General features: G+C 35.3%; 1 protein-coding gene across 1 annotated transcript in view; it reads left to right on the forward strand.

The window, feature by feature from the left end:
* The window catches only part of CWC27 (CWC27 spliceosome associated cyclophilin), a 120,154-nt gene that overhangs the window by 67,309 nt on the left and 25,112 nt on the right, over nt 1–27,733 (forward strand). The window contains exon 11 of the mRNA XM_074569542.1: nt 17,532–17,629. Within this exon, the coding sequence (XP_074425643.1) occupies nt 17,532–17,629 (98 nt within the window). The remainder of the gene's footprint in view (nt 1–17,531; nt 17,630–27,733) is intronic.

A 27,733-nucleotide genomic window follows, 5' to 3' on the forward strand; every position in this document is an offset into this window, starting at 1 on the left:
GCAACCATCAAAGTATTTTTAGCTCTAAAAAATCAGATGGACTTCCACAACTGTTGCTAGAATTTGATGTGTGGTAACTTAAGAGCCATGAGAGAGTTTTATATGAAAACTGACATTCCTTGTTTGAGAATATTTGAGAATAATGATTTGATAATCATTAGTAGTTCAGTGAAAACAGGAATAGGATTTTACTGACTAATCAACAAATGAAAACCAGATCCCAAAATACTGATAGTGATAAAAGAGAAGTAACTGATACTCTTGTTAGTAGCTATGAATTTTTAAGCAAAACACCCTAAATTACTATACATTTTGTTTTTTATTTTATCATGCATGCACTTTATGATAGAAAGGAAAAATCCTATTAAAAATACTTTATTTTTTTTTAATATAAGGGAGAAGTAGTGTTGAAAAACTATGGGACTCATTCTCTGTGGTCCAGTGACCTTTGTTACTAAACTAAAACAAAGATGCACCTTGGTAAAAAGAGTATTGGCAAATTTTTTAATTTTATATTGTTCCAGTATGACTGCTTCTTGCTATGATCTCTTTATCTTTTTCTTTATAGTATTCTTTTTTTTCATTGATCTTGACTGGCAATAAATGTTCTTTGCCAGTAATTTTAGTAAGAAATTGAAAACTTTTAAAAAGCAAAAGGCATCCTATGATTTCTAAGTGCAAATATCATAATTATTTCAACTCCCTGTCTCATTTCTTAAGCACTGAGTTATATTGGGTTACTGGTATACTTTAATATTTTAGCTGATTAAATAGATGTAAATTCAGAGCAGCTTATAGATAACATAGTTTGGTGCTGACAGCTTTTCGAACAAATAAGACTCCTGCCAACTCTGAGAATTTCTCACAAAACAAAGTTCACCCTTAATGTTACATATTTAATTAAAAACACTGTTGAAAGCATTGTTGATGATGCCACATACCTATTGTGTTCCAGCAGGTAGGGATGCACTAGTCCAGTTGCTAACTTTTTGTTTCTTAACCCAAATGAGCACTATCTTCAGCAGATCATAGAAATATTTCCTTAGTGTTACACCTGAACTAGTTTTCTTGTCTGTTGAATGGAACTTGTCTATACTGAGAATAATTTGCATTACTTATAGAGTGTAAAGCATCTTAAAATGTTCATAGTGTGAAAGGACTAGTATGTAGGATGTTGGTAGTTCATTATGTAGTATATTATTTAAGCAATAGTAACGCATTTGCACTATTCAGAAAATTTTTTAAAATCAAGTGCTATATTTAAACATGATAAAAATATTACTTTACCTACATAATAAAATTTTTATATTTGACGAACCAGTGCCCTCTACAGCACTGATCAAATTAATGTCGGTGGTGTTGTTACAAGAACTGTTCTTGTGGTACTAAACGTAAAAATATTATTTATGTGAGCTTAAATATAAAATCCAGGCAACTGTTTTATAATAAATTAGACCAGTAAAGACGAAAATTTAATTGACTGAAACATAAAAAGATTAAAATTGCAGGATACTTGTTGATTGAAGCAGTTGTACATGGGATAAAACGCATGTCAATTTGCACCTGTCTTACGAATGCTCAAATATAAGTTTAACTTGCATGCTTACGGCTAATTGTTTGGAATTATTTCAGCTACGTGCTTTGCTTTTTAAATCAGAATAAAAGTTTTCAATTGCATCTGGGTCTGAGATGAACCTATGAAGTTAACTTTTATTACATCATATGATTCAGGTCCAGTTGAGATCTACTGCAAAAATAAAATGTCTGTGCTACTTGATTTGCTTTTTTGAGACTTGCTTTATGTCAATTCAGAAATACTTTTTATTCAGTCTAAAGAGTTCTCAAAATGTTTTTTCTGGCTTACATACAGTCCATGCTTAATTAATGTACAGATGTGAGGTAATAATGTAAGAGGTATTTTGGAGCCATTCTTTCTTCAAGTGAGAAGGGAATGGGTAAAGGGAAGAGATTAGAGATGGAGCTACTTCATAAGAATGTGAAATCCATCTGGGGTATGGACCAGATCAGTTCAAATATTCTGCTGTAAAATGACCTAAAGCTCAGATTGTGTGTCTGTAACTGTGAGTTAATGGACCTTACTTCTTGGTATTCACAAACTTCACAGATTTTAATAGTTGCTATAGGAACTATCACTTTAATTTGCTGAATTGTTATTTAGTAGTCTTACTGTGAAGCAAATATGTTGCTGATTTTTGTGAGTAATTTTATAGTTGAAATAAAAAAAAAACAGTTGCACAGAATATACTAGGGACACTGAAATACATGCTTTGTCACATTGTGGGAAACTGGGGAGTTTTTCTGATTGTGCGTACATCAGTGTCATTAAAATTCTATAGTTTTCAGGCGTTTGCTGGATAGCTCTATGTCAGCTAGTGGCATAATGGTCCTGTGTTAACTGTTCAACACGGAAGTTCACGCAAGTCCTAAATACTGAGTCAGGCTTTGATTATATTTCAAAATCCGTCTAATGATTATTAAACTCCTTCCTTATTTAGCTATTCATGCATTACATAAAAACGAGAATTTTTTTTTCTTTTTGTTTTACCTTTACATATCTCACAGTTGTTGCTTTTAAAGTTATGTGAAGCTTTTCCAATTACATAAAAAACATTATGATCTTCCTTAGAGCTGTGAAAAAGCTTACTTTCCCTCCATTCAAAACCAGAAAATGACAGATCACTTTCTCTGAGGAATATTTTTACATAACAGATATTTCATCCAAAAATCAAGTGAAAAAACAAATACGTTTGTGCACCTTGAGACGTGGACCTCTCCAGTATGGAAAATATCACTCCACACTTATGTGCTGCTAAGTCAAAGTAATAAATGTCAGTTTTTTAGAAGTCATAATTGATTTAAGAATAAACTAGGCTGGATTAGATCAAAGATCCGTTTAGCCAAATATCCTGTCTCTGACAGTGGCCAGAAGCCGAGTAATTCTACGATACTACTGGGGAACTTTTTCCGGTTCCAACAATCTGAAGTTTAAGGCTTATTTAGTCAGAAAGTTCATTTGGCCTGTTGTGTTTAATGTTCTTTGGTGTATTTTTCTTCTGTGAATAGATCTAGCTACTTTGAACCTGTTCGTGCTTTTGGTCTGTAGATATCTTGTGGCAATACATTCCTCAATGCAATTGTAAGCAGTGTGGACAGTATTTCCTTTTGTTTATTTTGAATCTGCTGTGTTGCATCTTCATTCTGTACTCTCAAGTCCTTGTCATATGAAAAATAGTGACTAACACCTGTAGCTTACATTCTGTTGAAGACATTTCTGTCTTGGTATTTGTTTGGAAATCATTTTCAGGCTAATTCAGATCTCTATTTACATTCTAATTCGCCTTCCATACGATATGTCCATATCCAGCATCTCTAATCGCATCCGGTCCTAATCTCTGGATTCTGAATCATGAACAAACTTTGGAAGTGGTGAGACATGAGGGTTCTCTTCTTTCACTGGACAGCCAGAGGGACTTGATGGCCCATTCCCACTGAAATCACAGTTGAAAGTGGTCTGCTCCTTCTGTCAGCACATTTAGATAAAGGGCATCATAAAAATAAGGCAAGGGGTTCTTAAAAGGTCCTCATAACCACTCTTGTGTACTAACACAGAAGTGGTTGTAGACTGAGCTGCGTGCTTGACTGGTGAGTGAGCAAGCTACATAGTTTTTTTCAGAGGTACAGAATTCCTGAAATATTACTCGGCTTATTGTGAATGCATTTTACGGTGCATCTCTGAAGATCAATTCCCCGAAGTACTGTATTTGCTGTGTATGCCTGTGCTTTCTGCCTTAAACAGGAAAAGGGAAACAAGGAGCAAGATGCTGCTACCAGAGCATCTCATCCAGCCCCTACCTAACATGCTCTGTCTTCAGGAGCCCCTCACACCTGGACAAGAAGGGTGATGAAAGCCAGAGAAATTGTTCTGACAGTGGAAATTCTGGCTTTCGACTTTCCCAGAGTCCTGCATCCCTCCTCTGTCACATCATGTACATGTGGTTCCTCCATGTGACAAAAGAGGGCTTGGGAAAGGCAGTGCTCGAACTAGGTTTTTTTCTTGCTGCCAGTAAAATTCTTTCCAGTCTGTTCTCTCTTGTCTGGATCAGAGGAGCCCCTAGAAGAGGGGGCAGCCAGGAAGGATCCTCAGGCTGGATGAATCACCCTGTTGGATCCTTTGAGGCTTAGATAGTACTATTGGAAAGAGGAGGGTTTTGTTAGCTTTGAGTGAGGCTCAGTGATTGCTTCTAGACTTGAAACGTTCTGCAAATCAGTCTTTAAACTGACAATAAGTTGATGACATTTTTATGTATAGAAAACCAATTTTATATAATATTGAGGTTTTAGAAGAATTAAGTTATTTTGTTTCTCTTCAGAGATCTGCTTGTTTTGATTCTTAGTAAAAGAGAGAATCTATACTTGCTTGCGGAGGAATACAATAGGTAGATTGAGTAGTACGTTTAGCTGATCTTTCAGACAATTTGGCATTGATCTTGCAAACACCTCAGTACATGCTTAACTTTGAGCCTTTTTTTACATTGTTAGAGTTACTAACTACTGTGTACTCAAACAGAGTTCTCTAGTTGTAGTTTGCAGTAGCTGAGCATTTGAATGTGATTTGTTTGTTTAAAATATGTATTATATAGAGACTGCAGAGCAGACTCATTTGGGAATAATGTTGCCATTTCGTAATAGGGAAGGATGCTAAAATGTAGAAATGTCAAGGCCAGCTAACTCTGAAACATTTTTGGCAAGATTATGTTTTTTGAATCTCGCTTTTCAATATAATTACAAATCAAGTAAAGTTGATTATTTGCTTTATTTTAGGCTGCTCCTATGACATAATTTACTATTTTGTATAGACAGATGATATGGGAGGTCAGAAAAGGATTCTGTATGACTGTGGTGACTATATTTTACAGTGTCTGATAGGTTTTTATGGAAGCCATTTGGTGATCTCATCAACAACAAGTATATTGTTTCATTACTATCAGATTCAGTGTGTTTGTGATTAAATCAGCAGAATGGAGAACATGAAGGGAGTGCTGTTCACTTTGCAATCATTTCCATCTGTTATAAATTTTTATCAGATGTTGGGAAACAGCAGGCAAAACTCAGTGCAAGTGTTTTATCCAATTTCCAAAAAATGGTGATATTTAATTGGCATATATTGTGCTCTTAGTTTAATCTGTCCATTTAGATATCTGAAATGTCCTGTGGTATACCAGTATTAATAGAGTATGTAGAAAGGTATGTCCATCGTTCCTCACATTATTTTCTTTTGAAGGCTCTGATCCTGATATAAATATTTTGGTACTTAGTAATCATGAGCACTGGTGACACTTCTCATAAAATGGAGAGTAAGAGTGAGACTTGGAGAGGAAAATCTCCATTAAGCATATGCTGCTGTTCTAAGTGTCTTTACCTCCCATTGATGATGTAGGAATCTGCAAGTGGAATTGGCTGGCTGATGGCCAGTGCCATTTGCCTCAGACAAGTGCGAGAGGAACCCATCAGCAGTACATATAAGCTGATTTATAATTAGATGGTCCTAAGGTATGAAGTCTTATATGTCTTCGAAAATTCATTTTTAGTATTTATTACTCTAAATAGATGTTCCTGGTTTTCGTGAAAATGTCTGAGATACTTTTAATAATAGGAAGGGGTTTACTCCAGAGAAACCATCTGCAAAACAATTGTGTGGTCTTGTCTGAAGAGTGAAAAATATTTTATCCTTTTTTTCTAAATTACCGAGATTTTACCGAGTGTCTCCTTGACTCAGATATTAGAACTCTGCAGTAGTAGTGTTTTTCCTGTCCTTTTTCATGTTTCCTCTGTCTCACTTTCTTTCTGAAATTAATATTTCATTTTTTCTCCATCTTCATGTCAGGGGCAATATTTCATGGTGGGAATAATCTTTGTCATCCTTTCTGGAGTTTCCTGTATTACTGTGTTGGCCATTTTGACATGGGATATCCAGTTTCATTTATAGTATTCTAAACTGAGCAATATTGGCTGTCTTTTGTAGTGCCACTATAATACTTTTTGTCTTACTCTCCTTAATAAGTGTTCATTTTATTTTATTGTTTTCCACAACTGCATATTAGTAGAGGTCTTCATTTAGCTGTCACTAGTAAAGTTCAGAGGCTTTTCATGAACTCATTCTGTTACTTCAGAGATGTGTAAGGTGTGCAAGGATTTCCCTCTGCAGAGTCTCCTTCAATTTTGTAAGCGAATTTAATCAGAATTTATGAGAACCTGACTGCAGGCATTTGTTCCATTCTCCATTCCTGAGTTAAAACCCTGAGAAATCACCATATTTTCTCTGGGCTTGACTGAGATACTCATTTTGGATCTTCAGGAAATGTTGCCATCATACACCTCACTCAGTTTTTTCGGAGTAATTATACTGAAGTATTAAATTTGCCATATTGAAAGGTAATTGTTTATTCTTGTCTCAGTTTGTCTAATTCTTTTCACTGTGTGCTTTCTTTTCAATTAATTTCTCACCATTTGCTTTCTCGTTTTTACAAGGCTCATTATAAAGGCTTTTTGAACATCTAAAGCTGTTCGCTTTGTTTTCCATTACTCCGTTCATCCGCACCTTCACCAACACATTGGAATGAAAATGATAGATTAGTGAGACAACATACAGACCTGGTGTTGGAGATGTTGTGTATTTTACTAGTTACATAAAACTACTCACCAGAATCTACCATGAGGTTTACTGTGATTTCTTTGGTGCTCCCCTTTGTTCTAAAGATACAGTTTGTGACGATCTTGTCATCCCATACAACATTGTTTTTAAGATGAGTTAGTGGAACAGCCATTCCTGATTTCCTTCCAGAGTACGTGCTCTGGAGCTTTATCACACTTTTAATTGGTTGATATCTCTTCTTCTGGAACCTCTCTCTTAGGTGTTATCTCATCTTTATGTCCAAATCAGATCAGGTTCTTAGAGAGTTACCTCCCTAGCATCTTCTTTTGAGAAAGCTGACACAAATCAATCATTTATCTTAGTAGCAGTGGTTTTGTTTTATGTTATTATTACCTGTAATCCCATGTGACCTAGTGACCTCTTCCTTCTTTTATGTTTTCTTGTTTTAATTAATTCAATCATTTTAGCATTAATACCTTCAGCTGTTCCTCGTTAAAACTCATCATAGACCCTTTTATACGTCTTCTAACGTACAACATTCTACAATTTATTCTGACAGCCCTAGCTTTAGGTTTACAGATACAAAATGATTTGCATAAACCTTGTTTTTAGTTACGCTGTTTGATTCCATGCCTTTCTGGTCCCTTTTTTGTGAGCTTTGCATTGCATCTAATACTTTTTATTGTTTTACAGGAAATATCCATGTTTCTTTTAAAGCAGTTAGTATTTTCGTCTTAGACATTAGAACTTCTTTGACTTATCTGGTGAAACCACGCTTTTAGATTTTTGGAATGACTTACAGATTTGGTCTGCTTCCTCTAACATGATAGAACAATATAATACAATGGTCTAGATTTGAAAGTAAGAAACAAGGACAGTGATTAGTGGCTAATAGAAAAATATCTTGAATTGGTTTTCTAAAGGAGATTCTGCTAAACTAGCCTGTCTTTAGGTATTTCCTGAGCAAAAATAATCTTTTTTCTAGGCTAAATGTGTATAGAATTATAGAATCATAGGATCGTCTAGGTTAGAAGGGACCTTTAAGATCATCAAGTCCAACCATCAACTAACACTGACAAAACTCTTCACTAAATCATGGCCCTAAGCACCATGTCTACCTGTCTTTCAAATACCTCCAGGGATGATGAGTCCGCCACTTCCCTGGGCAGCCTGTTTCAATGCTTGATAACCCTTTGAGTGAAGAAATTTTTCCTAATATCCAATCTAAACCTCCCTTGGCAGAACTTGAGGCCATTTCCTCTCATCCTCTCACGTGTTACTTGGGAGACGAGACCGACACCTACCTCTCTACAACCTCCTTTCAGGCAGTTGTAGAAAGCAACAAGGTCTCCCATCAGCCTCCTTTTCTCCAGGCTGAACAACCCCAGCTCCCTCAGCTGCTCCTCACAAGACTTATTCTCCAAACCCCTCACCAGCTTCATTTTCTTTCTCTGGACTCGCTCCAGAATCTCAGTGTCTTTCCTTTAGTGAGGGGCCCAAAACTGGACATGGTACTCGAGGTGGGGCCTCAGCAGTGCTGAGTACAGGGGGACGATCACTTCCCTAATCTTACTTACCACACTGTTCCTGAAACAGGCCAAGATGCTGTTGACCTTCTTGGCCACCTGGGCACACTGATGGCTCATATTAAGCCGGCAGTCAATGATATAATAAGACTGATTCTGGATTAATCTGGAGGAAATGGTTAAAATGAAGAAGAGGGAAATATAGAACAAGAACTGTAAAACAGGTAAGAAGATGGTTAAAAGAGAACATAAATTATGTTGAAAGAGGAGCTGTTGATTTTGGCCAAATTTATTAGGATAGCTCTTATTTCAGATTTTCAATAATACATTAAATATGAAAAAAAAAACCCTAAGTTTGTTGGAAAAAACTTGTAGATAGTGCAAAGTTGGAAAGTAATGTTAATGTGATAGGAACAACTTAGACAGGAATATCCTAATGGAAAATTGAGTGATCTCAAAAGCTTGAATGGTAGAAATAGGGTAAAACTTAACAGTCACAGGGTCATGCAGTAAGGAACTAAAACAAGAATTCATCCTGCAAGCCATCATTCAGAAGTGACAGTAGAGGAAGAAAACCTCTTAAATGACCAATGTAGTGTGCTATTGCAAAAAAGAAAAAAGGCAAATGCATTTCTATCAAGCATTCAGCTAGGCATTTGCAATCCAGATAGATACACCATTGGTCTGGACGAGAGGTGCTGGCAGTCTCCTGCAATTTTTATGTTTATTTGTTTTAGTTTAACCATGTTGCCTGTTTTACGTTAGCCAAAGTTAGATTCTTCTCTTACACTGGGAAAATTTAGGTTCTTCTATCTGTTCCAGAATCTGCTGTGAACATAGAAGTACAGATAGTGCATAAAATCAGCCTTAAGCTAAAACTATGATATATGCTTCTATACATGCCCTAATGCATACATCTGCAGTTTCTGGCAGTGTAACTGGTGGCTGAACAATGTAAGCGAAGAAAGTTTGTAGGGAAAGCTAATACCTTTTATTAAGCAAACTGTGGAAGAAAAACAAACTAGCTGAAGAAGAGCTCCTGTGCCCTGAAACCTGTGGGGTTTTTTCCCTCTCCATCTGTGTTAGTTGCTGTAATGAAATATATTGCTTCTCCTTTAATATCTTTCCTCTTCTAGAGCAAGTTTATACTTCATGCTCAGTCTGCCAGCCCTGCTGTTTTGCTAAGCTTGTCCTAACAGAGTAAAATGGTAACATTCTTCATCAGTCTCAGCTTGTGAGAATTCATTGCTCAGTACTGAGACTGCTGACATACAGTGTATTTTATAGTCCAGTACACATAATTACATTAAAATAGAGTGACAATTTTCTGATGCTTTAATTATGTGATCCGCTTCTTTACACTCAGGTTTATGGAAATGGAAAGACAGTGATGATTGCTCATGTTGTCTTTAATAAACATGCCAGTCCTATTAGGTTTCAGCATTGAAATCTTTCAGTAGTCCTAGAGGAAATATATAAATACTCACAATTCATACATAAACTTTTTCAGTGCAGAAGTATTTTAAACAAAGAGTTATAGTACTAATTGCAAACTGTAATATACTAAGTACTGTTATAGTCAAAACCAGCATTAACAGTTAGCGTTTGCATTAGAACAGGGCCCAGCAGCTATATTAAAATACTTTGTTTACAAGTTTCCAATGTCAAGACCTGCTGAGTATGTCTTCCACCATTCTTATGTCATCATCGTATTTGAGATACGACTGCCATGTACCATTTGCAGAAGATAGGCACATATATGCCTGACTCCTGTAGCAAAACCAGGCTGGCAAAAAAGACATGGTGCATTTTCCAAACCCATAATTTTCATTCTCATTTTTACAGTTGTAAAATTCTTGCAGTGCCAGAGATGAACTGTAATGTAATCCAGACAAAAATAAGATTCTTGAACCCTAGAAAAGTCTTAGATCTACATGCCAAATGGGGGAATTTGCTATCCATTCCAAGACTTGTATGGTCTGCAGGTACCCCAAGGGGCAGAAGGGGGAGTATCAGAAAAGGCTTCAAAACTGACATTGTAGAGCAGACATTTCCCTTGATTTTTCCACACATTCCACAAATCAGTTAGTTGTACAAATATGCCATTTATATTATTATTTTTTTTTTATCATTCAAGTTCTCTATTTGGAAATACTATTTATATTTTAACTTAGAATTCTCAAACAGAATATTATGCACTTTTCAAGAGTATCTATCAGAAACTAAAAGCTATCATCTGAATACGGATTCTTCCTCATTGTCCCTGTTATTATTAAGGTGTCTGCTTGTCAGTTCTAGAATAACTTTTCTGTATAAATCATAGGTGGTAATGATATAATAGGCATTAAAAGTTATCATTAATAAATTTAAGAAAGAGAATATGAAATGTGCTTTTTACAGAATTAATAAATTTGGAAAAATAAATGTGACTGCCTGTAATTGGAGGGGATTGAATCCCGGACTTCTTTCCAGGCTTTTATCGTACATTAGGACGGGATAATATTGTCCTACAGCCTGATTTTTGTGTGGTTTATCTAAACTAAATTGGAGTCATCTATTCTGCTATGAAATTAACATGAGCAGTGATAAAGTACCTCAGTATTCATTTTATTTTATTAAGATGTTAAAGGATGCTGCTTGTATCAAAAATAAACTTATGTGACAATCTTGACATGCTGTTATTATTTATAACATTTTAAAATGACTTTGTAAAATGAGTAAGAGGGTGATTTTTTCCTTGCTCTGATATGTTTACTTGTAGCAACACTTACTAAATAATGTTAACATTTAAGGATAGCCAGTGAGTAATTTTCCTCTGATGCTGCTGAATGAGAAGACAGCAAAAGCGAATGAAAGGAAATGGCCTTTAAAAAAATAAAAACAATGTAATCATAATACCATAAAAAGAGGAACGGAAATAACATGCTATGCCATCAAAAATAATAATTTAATCTAATATTCATTATTACAGAAAAAAGCACTTCCCTGAATTAATTCTTGCTTCAACTACCTTTCAGAAAAACACCAGGCCCAGTGATGCAGAATACACCATAATCTTTCAGTTGTTCAGTCACTGAATAGTTCCTCCATTGTATTTTCACGTTTGTCTGAGTGAATCCTCTGACTGTGAGGCTATCTGTGTAGTTTTGGCACCACCTAAATACTTAAGTTTTGAAAGAGTGTGGCCTTGTTTAACATTGTTTGTACCAGGATCAGTGAATGACTGTGTGCTAGGGTAACCTCAAGCAGTTTGGGCCTCTCTATGGGGTTAGGTGGAGTTTAGAGGGGGAGTTGTGAATACTCCAAATTGTAGTGAAGTTTAGAGTGGAGTTGGGATAAATTTGGAAATGTGTAGGAGGCAAAGTTTTTAGGCATTTTGTAATCGAAATAGAGGCATCAAATTAATTTTAGCCTCTACTGAGCTTTGTCATCATTGAATGGGGAATATCTAAATTAAAGTTTTGAATATATGCAACCACCTTTTCCCTAAATCACAGTTGAATAAGGTACTGTGCCTCATTAGGCCTCATTTGTGGCTGTGTATCCTATATATTTTATTAGTTACAGATTTTATATTCTTAAATAAATACAGCCAATCATGGTTTATATACATGTGTGCATGAGCATGCAAGTAGAAAGAGACACATACATGTGTAGACACATACATAGAGAAAGAGAGGTGGTTTTGTGTTTGTGCGTAGCAAGTATAATAATATGTTCGCTTACACCAAAGTCACAATTAGTGTTTATTTCTGTAATCAGTTCTCTTTTCTTTTGCCGAAGTAAAGTAAAATATAGAACGTCTCCGTTTTGAAATAAGAAGGTACGTTGTAAATTCAGAACACCCCTTATTACTTGCAGCAAAACACCCTCAGTACATGGCACTTAGAAACAAGTTTATTCATTTAACTTATAATTTTGGGCTAAATTTCCATGTGATTTTATTCTTTATTAACCTAGTATTAATTAATGATTTAAAATACAAAAGAAAAATAAAATAGCTCTGTTAGAAAGCCGAAGCATGGAATATATGATGTTATAAAGGTAACGGCAGAAAACCCTACTACTAAGATAAAAGTACATTGAAATACTGGTACAGCTAAAAACTGAGAGATGAAAAATCTCCTGTAGTAAACAAGCACTACAAGTGGCTTTTGCAGGCACTTTAACCATGCCGAAAAAACCTGAGCATGAATCAGTAAAATGGCTAAGGTACTGAAACTCCATAGCATAGCAATACTATGATGACGTTTTGGGTCTATGCTTGCCCACAGCTCATCAGCTCAGGGCACAGTATAGCAAGCATGTGCTTGCTCACTTGTGGGTTAGATCCTTAGTGACAGAACGAAGATAAGAGTTGTTACTAACCTTTACTCTTGTGTTCAAGCCACTGCTTCCCATTACATTTCATAGGGTTGGAATCTTGATCCACCAAAATCTGGTTTCTTTCAAATTCAGTAGGAGGATTAAGGTCAAGCAGTCTCCATCAGATTGTGTGTGGACTCCGTCCAGCCATATGGATGTCTCTAGGCTTCTCGGGTATCCTAACTTTAGATGACTTGTGACATTAATCTCTGAAACAGTCTTAAACTTGGAGTCAAGAAACTTTTGCAGTTTATGTATTGAAACAATCAATGAAAATGATCTTTTAATCTTGGTATCATAGAAAATACAGGAAGATTTTCCAGACCAATACTTCTGCATGTCTGAGGCCTGCTTCACCATGAAGTAAATAAAACTGCACATAAATTGTGAAGGTACTTCTGCTGTGCTGAAGTTAAGAAAAGGTACTTCTCAGTCAAGAGGTGTAAGCTGAATTGTTTGAGATATGCTGATCCGCTTTATTGCTGTTTTAGAGATTAGCAACCAAATAGTGTTAAAAAAAAAAAAGTTCATATCCATTAAAAAGCTTGAAGTTTGTCAGCATTTTTTAAGATTAAGCATTTTCAGATAATAGGCCTAGCTAACTTAAGTCTGATAACTTTGCTGAAAATGCAATGCTTTCTGCTCTACTAGTGTTCATTTTTAATAAAAATTGGAAAACTACAAGAATGCCAAATAGAACTACTATTTCAGAGCCTAATCATGACTAATGATACAATGTCGAGAAATGAAGACAGGTTAGCCTGTCTGAAGACCGGAAGCCTGTTGCTTCACTCCTAACCAGCTATAACAGAATGCTTTATTCAGCAAAAAAAATAGACTAAAGTTGTAACTAATGCTGGTTAATGTGATCTTGTAAGTAGTAGATAACTATGTTGCTTTTTGGGGAAACTGGAGGGAGGGGATGATGCAGGTTCAAAAAGGGTTTACTTTTTTGATTTATAAAAATAACCGAGTTGGTACAGTGTTTATAGCACAGGTAGATTTGTGTCAAATGTGCCACTGACATTTTTATTTTTAAAAGGTCTTTATAAGAAAATAATAGGGTACATCAAACCAACCATTACAAATAATTTGAATTGACTAGCTAAGTGGCCACAATGCAATAAAAACAGCCTTGTAATACAACTAAATACTAGGTTATATAATTGGAAATCAGAAATGCAGGTTGCAGCTGCAGGATAGTACAAACACTGAACGACATTTTGCAAAGAAGCAGCTAAGAGGTGGTTTTAGAGTCATTGTTGAAAATAATGTGAGTGCTCAGTGCAGTGATGACCTTATGTTCCTTGGTGAGTTAAAACTAAGGCACCAAATGCACCATCAGCAGAGCCCTAGAGGAATGCTGGAAGCCATCAGTATGTCCAGTTCTGTGTCCACATTCAAAAGGGCTGTGGACATACTGCAGGGAGTTCTGAAGTAGGCAGAAGCGATTAAAGCTAGCAGAACATCTTCTCCTTTAAAATAAACTCATAAAAAAAAGCATAAATTACTTGGTCTGCTGAAGAGAAGCCTGAGTGGTGACCAGCATAATAGTGTAGAGGTGTTTGTTGATCATGTATTGAAATAGTTCAATAGGAAAGCAGATGCCTTCACCGTGCCTGGTGTCGTTAGGGTGTAGCTAAGTTTCAGTCTGAAGTTACCCAAGTTCTCATAGCTCCTAGATTCTGGAGTTCCTGTCAGTCCTATCAAACTGATGCAGAGTCCTATCAAACCAAGCCACAGTTGAACCAGAAATTCAAAGGGATTCCTAGACTTGATTTCGCTACAAATGTTCTAGATAAAACAATTCTATTTGTTCTGGAAGTAAACTGAAAATTCTGGAGTTAAACAGTTTGTTCTGGAACTGTTTGGCTAAATTTTTTTCAATTTTCTGCAGAATGAATATTCTGATTTCAATTAATTCTGATACGAGTAGGAAAAATGAATAATTGTTTTGATATTGCTGTTTCATTCTAGTTTTAGGCTTCAACAGGCAGTTTTTTGGGTTTTCTTTTTTCTCATAGTGCTTCTTGGAGCTAAGTGTTCTAGAGAGTTTTGGCGATGTTACTCAGAGAAAAAGAATATGATCTATAATTCTTTGGAAACATTCAATATATAATTTATTGTACCCATGCATGCATATACACGCACATATACACAGACTTATTTCTTTGCTTGATGTTGAATACCGAACAAATGGTTGAGACAGTTATGACCATTTTGCTTGGCTCTAGGACAGTATAAGCCTATTGGTAAAGTTGTTTAACCACTGTTATCTTTCAGGATGTTCCAGCTTCAGTCAGAAAAAGCTACTGAGGGTTATGTAGTTAAGAAATTGTAGTAATTATAGAAAAATAATTAGGCTAAGATACTTCAGATAAAAGGTTAAAAGCTGTTGTTTAAGTATAAACTAGTGCTAGCCAGTATTTGGAAAGTTATGGCTTTCATTTACTAGAAAATGTAGTTAACTTTCGAAAGCTATAAAGAAAAAAAAATCACTGGTAATTGGAAATTCGATCCATGTTGTCTAGTTTTAGAAGAAATTTCTGCAAGATGGAATCCAGCTTGGTACTTAAGCAATTTTACTGAAACATTCTTCACAAACTGTGGAGATAAAAGCTTAGCATTACAAAGAATGAGCTACTTCTCTGTTTTCAAAATATGAAATTTAGGAAGGAAATCTTTTGGGGGTTTGTATGCAACATTGGTAATGCCATTTCAGGAAGACAAAAAGCAATTGCATGTTACTTGTTTATTTTCCATTTGTGCGTTTTGGCCCTTCGAAGTGGTGGTAAGTAGGCAGGGGAGGAGATTACACGTGCTCTGGGAGTACCTCTCTGTGTTGAGGGAGGAGGGACAGCTTCCAGGCTGCAGGAAGTGGCAAGAAGAGGAAGAAGCAGAGTGTAAGAGGAGGGCCTGCAGCGTGACCAAGAGAGCCATGAGACAAGCTTGGAACAGACAGAGCTAACTTTCCAGGGACAGGAGGCAACTGCATAATTGGCTACAAACCAGCAGCTGAGTTGTATGCAGGCTGAGTGCAAATTTACTGCATGCTAAGGCCAGTGCTTCAAAGATGCAGGGGCCAGGTACAGACTGATTTTTAGTCCCTTATTTTGAGAGTGCTCTACCTCATCAATTTGATGCTTTCCTGTTTACAAAAAGTCCATTATTTCTAGTTATTTTCCAGTAAATCTGGCTTGTGAGTATAGCCTGGCTTTCCCATCAGTCAGTTCTTGTGGCTTCCTCTTTAGCGTGCAGGCTTTTTGGATTACCTTTCTCATGAACCTAACTTGGTAAAATGAACCTAGGAATAAGAAATGTAGGAACTGTGGAGTCTATAAGGAGCCAAGTATCAAAGTTGTATATTGACCTAGTACTGATCATAGAAGGAGCTTTAAAAAACATTTTAGTATCAGGCTGTCTAGGAATTAGGACCTTCGGTGTTTTGTACAAAAACCTCTTTCCATTGAAAAAATACAACTTTTATTGACACGTATGTCGTTCCTGCTGTACAACTTCTATAAGAAATATTACAGTATACTAGATTAGTGTTGTAATGCAGCTTCCTTGCCATACTATCCCCAATTTATGTAAAAGCAATGAAGATACTTGGGTTAAAAATGTCTCTTTATCCTTCCCCTATGATTTTGTTCTCAGGATAGAAAAGTTAAATTTATGTAAAAGCTGTTAATCTGGGTTAGTGTAGCTTCTGCCATGCTGTTGAAAATTAAGACCCACTGTTGTAGTTGATTGGTTGAATGCATTTACAGTGGTAGTCTTGTTTTCCTAGTGCTTTTCACAAGCTCTGTGTTTGTGCCTACATACAAATGAAAATGAACTTCAAATGAAGTCATCACCGCACAATTCGAAGTCTTTGCATAAAAAAGGCCGTTGTGTTGTGAGCAATGGTATTACAGATGAGAATTGAGGTACACAAAACACCTGCAGGGAGATGCTTGCATGCCATGTTCCTGCATTGTAATAATTTCTGCTATTCATTGACTTTGATGAATACTAAATCAATCGGAATTTAATTTTTTTGGGGAAAAAAGTGGTAAATACAGATTCTAACACCAGAAAAACTTGAAGCAGTAGTCACCATTCTTTTCCACTGGTAACCATTAGACTGGCACAAGTAAGCACCAGCTGAAATTCAAGGAATTCCTCTTAAACATGCAAAAGTGCTTTTTTGCATTGAGGGAGGTCAAGTAGTGTTTGCTCAGAGTGGTTTTGGAGTCTCCATCTTTGGATATTCAAAACCTGACTGGACAATGCTCTTGGCAACCTACCGTGGCGCTGCTTTGAGCAAGGGAGCTGGACTGGCTGATCTTTACAGGTTGCTTCCAGCCTGTGATTCTATGAATACAGGTATTTCGTTTGATATTGTCACAATGACATATAAATTTTGGTTTCTTGCTATCACCCAATTAATTTTTTTTGGTAAAATTTGTGAAGTGAAATGAATTTTCATATGTAATAATGTATACTTACATACATATCATGTCTTTATCACTTACAACTACTACAGTAAGAACTACATTGCATGTCCATCTAAGAAATCTAGGATGCTAAGATTTATTACTTCAGTAAATAGAACTTTATAATACATGTAATATTTATTTGGCAGTGCCTCTGCTTCAAATTCTCTTTGTGTGGTTCTCATGGTTAAATATTAAAATGTTAAATTAAAAATACAAATGAAGGTTCTTTGTTTTATTATTCACATCTGTGACATATTTTTAATGGGATCTTAGAGTAGGTCGTCTGTTATGTTCTTTTGTTGTCTCTGCTAATGAACTTTCTTAGGTTCTAATTGAGTTTTAAGCCACGTTCCTAGCATCAGTGAGTCAGTACATTCCCTGTGTTTATATCAGAGATTTACTGCCCATTAACTTTGATTCTATTTCTCCTGAGTGGCTTTACATTCCCAGAAGATTAAATTTGTGTAAATATTTTTCTTTTTGCAGTGAGGAGCTACGGAAAGAAGCACGACAGCTGAAACGTGAACTGCTGGAAGCAAAGCAGAAAAAAGAAGAAAGATCTTTAAAACCCAAAGAAAAGGAAGGTAGGAGTAAATTATAGCAGGTGTTACGTAGATCTCCAGTTAACGTTACAGCTTTAAAGTTTTTTAGTGGTTTAGTGTTTCTTGTGGACACTATATTGTTGAAATGCTTTTTTTTTTCCCAAGAAAATTAGTTTTCCTTAAGAATGTTAGTAATGTAAGGATACCAGTATATAAATAATTTGTACAGGTAGTATTCATTCTTTCAAATGAGGTAATATTTGTCTTTTCAAATGTTCTTCAGTTACATCTGTGTAGTTGGGCAAGCTTCTGGATTTGAAATATCGTGGCATGTGATTGAATTACTTTGTCGGGACATATCTGTTCTGACCTCTGACTTGGAAAGTCATCTTGACTTTCCAACATAGAAAGGTATTTAAATGCAGATGGTTAACTTTGAACTCAAAGCTACTGACTTCAGATTTTTATGCATCTTACAACACCAGTGGAACTCAAATTCAGAAAGTCAGTTCCATGTTTATTTTCAATAAACCTTTGCAAAATTGGATCTTCAGATGCCCCCTTCTGTGTCAGACAAATTTTATGCGTTATTTCTTTCTAAATGTGCATAAATTGCTAAGTTTATAATATAGTATGTAAGATGCGTGTTGTAGTGCTGAATTGAAGAAAAAAAAAAGGGCTGTTTTTTAAGCACTCTGGAGTTGCTAGGCACATTTTTTGAGTGGATTCTTGGTCCAGTTCTCAATACAATAAGAAATCTGGAAGAAAATATAAAATTATTCAGAAAAATTTCCAGATGACACACAATTTAGAAGAGTGGTAGAAAGTATGACATTGTTTTTAGCAAAAACTCATGGACACTCTTGAGTAACAGGTGAGCTTAGTCAGCAACCAGTTTAGCAAAATAAAAAATACAGTATCTTGAATTTGTACGTGAAACCTAGCACCAAATTTTACAAAGTCATGGCTCTGAAAAAGTTCTAGGAATCATGCTGAATCACTGGAAGAATATAAGCTCTCATTGGCACAATAATGAATGCTGTCACTGGCCATGTGAAAAAAGAACTGCAAGTAGAAGTGTAGAAAAGGTAAAGAGTAGTCTTATGTACATATATGATAGATTATATAGAATAGTGCCTTATATGGCAATTGTAATACTATCACTTAAACATTATCCCTGTTTTGGTGCCAGTTCAGTCTGAGGACTTACTGTGGAGTAATTTGAGTAAATCTACCTTTACAGTGACAAACTAAAGTAATACTTGGGCAATACTCATAGTTACTACTATGGTACAGTTTTGAAGGATACTTTTTGTTCAAGGAAGGGGAGTTTATAAACCAGGGTTGTTGGGTTTTTTGCTTTCTTTGAAATAAATAGCAGGTAGGAGATAAACCTGTTGAAAATCTATAGGGAACGGCTAATGGTGAAAATAATCTTGAATAATCTTCGGTTTCCTTTTTTTGTGATTACTGTCAGAGCACAGAAAGGGGTCTGTTCCAGTACCTGTTGAGAAAGATATATGGCAGGAAAGAACCTATTCAACATGTTCCTGGAGTACCTAACTGAAAATTCTGAAAATAAACATGTTCTAAAATTTAAGAAAAAATTAAAAAGACATTAAATGAGATGCAAATAGTGAAGGGCAAAATGATTTATGAAAATACAGTAACAGGAGAAACAGGAGATGAATGATCAAGAGGAGATTTGGTTGTCTCTGGCTAAACAGAGAGGAAATAAGCTTGAATGCTTGTTTTCACTCCGTCTTTAGCATAGCGGTCAACTTTGATCATATGCTTACATCATAAGTGACATAGATGGAAGCGTTCAGGTACAGAACAAGCAACTAGAGAAGACTTAGATAAATTAGGTGCGTTAAAATCATTTGAACTTGGAGTTCACTCAAGCATTACGGAGGACACTTAGGGAGTCAGGTAAACCAATCCCAGAGACATTAAGATTAACAAAATGTTAACAAAATGCTTTAAGAGAATTGTTTGTAATCAGGCTGGAAAGCGGTAATCCTGGGAACCTGTTTATTAGTGATCTAGAGAAAAAAACAGATTACCTTTATTAAATTTGCAGACTAAATAAATATATGAGAGCGGGAAGGGGAAGAAACTTATGTGCTAAGGTTGCATTTTCATGTACAGTTGTTGAAGTGAAGAGCTGAGTGGCTTGCTCTCTTCACTTCCACTAGTCCATGTTGGAGCTTTTACTGATCTGATTCAGTTTAAACTGGAAGAAGTGTTCTGGTTTTTTCTTTGTTTGAATGCTGGGTTGGTAGATTCAGTCAGTGCATAGAAGTTAAAAGCCAGCTCGAGGTAAACAAAATATGTTTACCCTGGGAGATCTTGGGGAAAAAAAGATTATTATAGTAAGTGATTTGTATCTCTCTCACAAAGTATGAGTTGCACAAACATAAGATGTTAATGTAGCACTTTGGCAGCTTCAAATCTGAGAAATATAATAAGTAAAAAGCTGATAGCAAGTTGATAGTGCATGCTATTGAAAAAGTTTAAAGTGTACTGACTGTAAAATGTAGAAAATGGTCTGTTGTAGGCAAGACAGACTCATTTTCTGTTCAGCCTGAGCAGGTCTTCAGCCTGAATCCTTTGCCCAGCTATGGCGATTGCACTTGAAAAAAAGATATGAGGCATCTTAAGGGAGCACAGAGGAAAACAACAAAGGTGATTGGTGATCTGGAAAGCATAATATCTGAAGATTGTAAGAATTGGGGCTGTTTAGTCCAGAGGAGAGATGACTGTGTAAAAGGAGACATACTAATGAACATGAAGAATGTTAAATGCTAATGTAATCCCTGTGGAGAAGATAGGAGATAGTAGGCTTCAATTGCAGCTAAAGAGATTTAGGTTAAATGTTAGGGGAAACTTCTTAAAGATAAGTATTGGAATAGATGACCTACAAAGTGGAACTTTTCAATTCAGATTAGGCAAATAGTTCTTAGGACTCAGGTAGAAAAGGTTGATCCTGCCTTTTGGGAGGGATGGGCTGTTTTTCAAGATTCTGTGAAGCACAACTTAATCAAAAGAAAGTTAAGACGTGACTAGGAAGAAGGTCTTGGTGGAGAGGAGAAACTAAGCATCTTGATAATGGGCATAATAGTTAGGTGGAAGCATTACCAAAAGCATTGTATTTGCCATCACTATGAGTCTTTAAATCAAGCAATTAAAATAAAGGCTTGCTTGTAGGTCTGCCAAAATAATTCAGTAAGGCAGTACTCTCTTTACGTTTTGCTTTCTCTTCAAATAACTTATTCTGGTTATCTATTGACTTGTTTTGTCTATTGTCTGAAAAGAGAAAGTCAGTGTCCTAATGATGTTTCCCTTTTTGAGGAAGTATTGCACAAAGAAATGTAATTCACTGTATGATCAAAGGAAGTAAAAAATCTTCTCATGGTAGAGCGTCTACCATTACAAAATCCACACCCAAAGAATAAATGTAAAAAGCTCATTAAACGTATTTGGCATGGTCTTGAAGAAGAGGAAACTGTTCCTACATTTAGCTAGAATGAACATGTAGTGCTTAAAGGTGATTACTGAAAGGCAGATGGGAGATTTACTGTGTGACTGTCATATATTTTGGACTATAAAGGAATTTGGATTAAATATAAGAACAGCTTTAACAAAATCCATATATTAATAGCTAGGTATATAATCTAAACTTACTTTTTTGGTCTCAGTTTCCAGATGTCTTTCACAAGCCTATCAATTTGTTGTCATTTGAATTGTACAAAGTTTCTCATCTGTATGGAAAGAACAAGTACACTTGCATGATAGGTACATTTCTGGTAAAGGATGAAAGAATTTACAGACTTCACGAATAACTGTGGAAAGTTGAAATTTTAATAGGAATTTAAGTAAAAGGTTACATCTACCTTATTGTTTTATCGCAGACCAGGTGTGCACTTTTGGATGAAGCCATGCTGGAATATGCATTCCAGGAGCACACCTGATGAGCTCCAACTGGTAGTCTAAAATAGAGCAGCCCCCAAAATATACAGTGAGTGTATTGGGGCCTCAGCATAACAGTTTTGCTCCTGTTTTATAGTAATGTTGAATAATGTTGAATTAGCCAAAGTTTTCATTTATTTTGTGTATTTCAGCATTATAACTAGAGGTGACCCAAAGACACAAAAGTGATCCAGAGCTAACTGCCTACATTTTTAAAATCTTTCAGTCTTTTTGCACTTACAACAAAGCTTTTATTTTCATCATGGTTCTTATGGAGCTAAAAGCAGTTTTTTGAAGTTTCCTTTTTTCACTCTATCCAGATACTTATATTTTTTCTCTGAAGTCTGTTCAGACATCTCAGTTATGAAGCATCAGCTTTGAAGAAGATACAGATTAAAATTTCGGAATACGTATTAGAAAGATTAAATAGCAGCTTGTGACTGATAACCTAATAGTAGTGATGTCTTGTAGTGATGTTGGAATACTAAGAAGCATAATTTCATTGAGCAAAGGCCTCAAAACTTTCTTAATATTATTTAACTGTAAAACACTTAGAGTTGTAAATATTATAAGTTTTGTAAAATTAACATGGTGTTGTATCTTAAACTTCACTGTTGTAACATCACCTCACCATATTGTACTTTATGGTTGCTGTGTTATCGAAATTGAAACAGGACTGAGTGTTTACACTCTATCTTAATGACTATTGGAAAAACATTGTTAGAAAACTATGAATTTATTAATCATCAAGTACCAAAAGTAAATATCACTAAATACTAGATTCTAGTACAGGAGGTACTAGAGTGGAGGAGAGAAGAAGAGATTTTGAAAATGTTATTGAAAATAAATTGAGAGTCATGGTTACTTCCTTAGCATTAAGGAAAAAAAATATTTCATGCACAAATTCATAAAATAAAGAAATTGGGAAAGCCATAATACTGAAAGATATTTCTGTTTTGTACTAGGAAAAAAACTGAACATGAATTTACATCGTGATGTGTCTGTGATTGAGTCGTTGTTGCTACAGAGGCATTAACTGTAAAAGCACATTTGTATTATTGCACTTGGTTCCAAGTATTGTAGCCCCAAAAAAATTACTGAACAACTGTATACAAGTGGACAAAAAACCCCCAAACTAGCAGAAAACTAGGTGAACTAATTCATTAGTAGATACTTGAAGATATGGCTAATTTAGGTAGGGAGTGGAATGGAAGAGTGGAATCTTAAGTATTTAAAGATGGTAAGTGAAAGGAATGAAGAATACCTTTACTGTGAAACAGCCATTCACAACTTAAAAATAACAGAAGATACTTTAGAAGCACTTCAGTTTGAGTATAATGAAATCTAATAGGAGTAAACCAGCGTTGTACCTGAGCAAGTAATTTTGCCCTAAAGTTAAATGCATTTATCACATCTCATGTAATTTACTCAATTTTTCTTTATTGGCCTGAATTTTCATCAGTGCAATAGGGCTGTCAGCATGCAAGGGCAGCCCACTGAATTTATAACAGTTTACCTATTCTGTATTAGTTTACATATAAGAAATTGCATATATTTAAAACAGACTACTACCAGGAAATGAATGTGTATGTAGCAGGACATTTTTCCATTGTTCTCTGCCTGTCTTCTTGGAGAGTGTGAGATGGAGAGTGAGTTGTGTCATGCTGTATCAGGTATGTCTATGCAGATGGTGCAGACACTTGCACAGCGTCTGCCTATGCTCTGAGCTGGCTGCATTAGGAAAAAATGCTAGTTGAGAGGCTATGTAACTGCATTAATATGACTCTGTGCTTGATTAATAAACAGTGCATCTCAGCCAAGACTTGCAACTATAGTGGGAGAAATTCACTGAAGACCACAGAACTGTGAGAGTAAGGCTTAGGTCATGCTGGACTTTTTGCAGGATGAGTGTGAGAGGTTGCTAATGAACAGGTGGTAGCACGACACATCTATTTTATTTCCACTGGCAGATCTTTATTAGTATTGGTTTCACGCTTAGTATCACTGCTTCAAATTGTTCACGTTACATATTATGCCTACCTAATTTTTTTCTGTATTTGTAGATTAGAGTAATTAAGGAAGATTGGGGGGTGAAAATGTAAGTGTTTACATTGTTCCAAGAGGACAGAGAAAAAACCTAATTCCCTCTGTACGTGTTTGATTATAACCAGCCTTCCAATTTGTGAATAAGATTGTTGACTTTGCCAGACTGCTGTCAAGACCTTACTTTAAATAAGATGTTTTTCATTTATGTGACATTTGCTCTGGTGATGCCAGAAATTACATCAAACACTATAATTTGAGTGCTGAATTACTTCAGCATTTTGAAGTACTTAATCAAATATTTGAAAAAGATACAGTTTTCAAAGTTCTATATCGTAAACCTGTGAATATACTCCAATGAAATTTGCTTTAGACAAGTACCATCTGCCCAATTGTTTAATTATATGTTGGTTTTAAATAGTAGTAGTATTTAAGATGGACTATTTTAGGTTTTTCTTGTTAGGACATTTTTGTAAACTGTCTGATAATCTGTGGATGGTGAAATTTAATTGTCAAACATGAGAAAATAGAAAAGCTACAAAATACTAAAAGCAGAGAAACCTAAAAAGTAAGTTAAAAACCAACATTCAAGTGTAAGAATTCCACTGAGGCATGAAGTATTTTCTGCTTTAACTGTGGTCCAGGAACCAAAAGATTGAAGTGTTTAGAAAACTCTCAAAATCTAGCAAGGGTGCCAATTTAAGATTATGTTTTATTTCTGTTTTACTATTAAGTTTGGGCAATGTCAGTGGCATTTAAAGATTTAAGTCCTGTCTTACATGGAAAGATGCTTTCTTGAAGTCTGAAACTAACAGAATTTTGGACCCTTGAGAACATCAAGAAAACAACAAAATCCAAATTTTCGGGGCTTGGCAATTATGCAGCACAAATAGATTAAGTATGAAGATTTTACAGTATAGCTGCATGGTATCAAAGTACGCATCTTGAATGTGTCACTTTTGCAAACCTTAATGTTTTCTTCCACTTTACATTTTTTTTTCTCTTTTAATCTCATAGAGTAATAGCCAGCATCCCTATTCAGTCTCTTCCCTGCTAAAGTGAATGTTTTTTCCTCTTGTCTCTCTGCAAAAGAAACAAGGACAAAAACCTCCCTATAAGCCAGCTTTGATTTTAGTAGTAATCTCAAGCATGTGCTCAAGATCAACTGACTTTGGACAATTAACCACTTCTTAGACTAGGACTGTAGCCTAAAAGCTACCGAATTTCAGAAAAGATTCACTAGAAACTTCCACTGTTACATATTGAAGTTTACACTGTTTTACAAATCAGTGGGCTCTGCTTTTTCAAAAAAATGTTTTGAAGCTCTAGGAATTACTTCTAAGATTTTGTTATTTGAGTTGGTTAAATGAACTAAAATGTTTTTTTCCTAGAACTGTTGCTTTTTTCACTATAGCAAACTGAAAATCCGGTAGTCAGGTCAACCCTGGAAGCTCATTCGGTAAGCAAACCTGTTCAGTTATTCACAGTTAGTAAATATTTCCTCGTACCTAACTTGTAAGCAAACAGTGGCTCTTCAGGAACTTAGGCAGTCCAGAACTATAGTAACAGTAACTGAAGAGTAGTTAAAGGTGCAAAGAAAGCCATAAGTAGAGTTAGTCCTAAATAAAAATATACTGGAGAGTATGTTATAAATTCTTTCAAGCATAACACTATTTCATGTCGTATTTTCTAGTACACTCATTTTTAAACTACTTTACAGTAAATTAATATTTGTATTTTCATAGACGTAGTATTTAATGCTGGAAGAAAATTTTTTCCTGGATTCTGGAAGTGTGTTATCTGTCTTATATCTTAATTATATAAAGTGGCTTTATGTTCTCCATCTGTCACTTCTGATAGGAATTCCATTTTAATTCATGAAATATTAAGGCATATCAGAATTTCTTTTGTAATTCATAAGGGGTTTGTTTGTTTTGGAAGAAAAATAGTTTTTCTTTTCAAGATTTGAATCTCATTAAATTTTTTTAAATCAGTACTGCATATGTCTATAATTCCAGAAGAATGCAATGTAAACTGGATATTGATGAATAGCTCAAAGTGGAATGTACTGCACAAATACAGGAATGTGTTTTAGGCTTCTTATTTTAATGCACAAAAACATTCAGTCATAACTTCTTTCATTTCAAACACAGAGTTGTCCAGCGTTTTTTAGGTTTTTGTTTTCCCCTTCAGTATTTAGTCTAGTTATACCATGCATTTCTTGATATTTCTGTCCAGTAGGTCTTTCAACATATGAAATGTGTCATCTGAGTTGCTAAAGAGTGCATTTGAGATACTGATGAAAATTAATAGATCCACCACATTTAAAAAATATGCAAACCCTGCTAAATAAACCAGGGTACCTTTTAATATAGATTTCTTTGTACAGTCTTTTTGTTATCTTACTTTGGTTCTGCATGAACTCATGGTTATATATGCAAAGTGCTTTACAAGAGTAAATGGCATTACTTTTGTGAGGTTCAGCATATCAGGAATGTTTTGTAATGTAAGATACTTCAAGTCTATTTGTGTAAAAATCTTCATGCTAGCTGTACCTCATCAAAGAAAAAACATAAATCAAAATTCTTTCATTGATCCTTGTCAGTACTGTAAGCTCTTTCTTTTTTATGGTGGTATTAAACCTTCAGAAACAACAGGTATTTTTCTCTGTCACAAAATGTGTTGTTTCTACTCATCTGAAGGCTAGTGTGTTTCTGATAATACTTTCAGCAAACCACACTGCTTCTTTTTGCAACAAATATTTTATGCAAAATATTTGCATAAAATATTTTTCATATTCATTATCCTTTTCTTAAAAAGGGAACAAAATCTCTAGATTTTATACAGATTCAACCTCCTATGTTAAAAGGACAGTCATTATTTGTCAAGAGTGATACAAATAATAAAATATTAAAATAACAAAGTTCGTACTGTGGAAAATTGTACACATACTGTCAGGAATACATTTGTCTCAAAGTGTACCTTCGCTGTCCCACAGTTGGTGTCCGTCCTCAGCCGATGTTACCCCACCTTCAGTGCTAGAAATGAAGCCCAGTCATTAGGGCCAATATGAATGTCAGCATAAGCAGTGATCACATTTATCTGATCTACCACAGTCAGCAGATCTAGAACTCATACTTCTTGGTTTTTATAAAGTAGAAGATAAAATTCAGTTGCAGTTTCTGAAGTAGAGCATGTCTGATGCAACTTTTTTATGTGTTTATAGTGCTATTAAGTTTACCAGGTGCTTTAGGAATTAGGCTTAAAATTACTCTATCAAGCTTCCGCTTCTACTCCCACTTCCTATTTAGGGATTGATCCAAACCCATCCAGACTGCCGTTCAGTTCAGTTAAACACCCTTTGATCAAGTTCTCATATCTTTGTTACATTTCTGCAATTCTGTAGTTAAAAACTGACATAATTTGAACTGTTCCTAATTTAAGTGTGAGTGAAATAAACCCTTCTGTATTGTTTTTAAATCAATCTCTTCCTTTCTGGTTTAAAGACTTCTGAATCTCCTCCTTAGTTTCAGGCTATCATGGAAACCATGTCCCAAAACCAAAGTTTTATGTTAGATTACACCACCAGGTTGGCATCTGTTACTCCTTAAAGGAATATTTCAGGATAGAAGAATCTATCTGAAAGAAAATAAATTACTTAAATGCTAAAGTTTTTGTCACAGTAAGATGAAGGGTCTCTTGGCAGTAACTCAAGCTAGCTGAGGTAAGTAGCAATGTACTTACAGGTTCTGTTAGAAGAACGATGAAGTGTATTTTCAAGAAGGAAGGTTGTCTTTTTTCTCTTTTTTTTTCCTCACTTTCCTTACTCACAGAATATACACGCCAACTTGTTCAAACTAAGGAAAAAATCTTTCTTTGCCCGATGCTATTTACACTTTGTGATAAGAAGCCTCTAGGGCACAAGTGTAGAAGATCCCTGTAACATAAACTAGCATCTTCTCCATCCTGTGATACTTACTTAAGGCATTTGTTATTTCACTGCTGTGTATCCATGTCATGTTTCATTTATTTTTGTCTGAATAAATCCTCTTAGATTAAGGAGTTTTGGAGCTTCAGTATTTTAACACTGATATAATGATCTTTATACTTCTGATGGATCATCAAGGTGGA

The sequence above is a fragment of the Larus michahellis genome, chromosome Z (assembly GCF_964199755.1).
Source record: "Larus michahellis chromosome Z, bLarMic1.1, whole genome shotgun sequence".
NCBI classification, from domain to species: Eukaryota; Metazoa; Chordata; class Aves; order Charadriiformes; family Laridae; genus Larus; species Larus michahellis.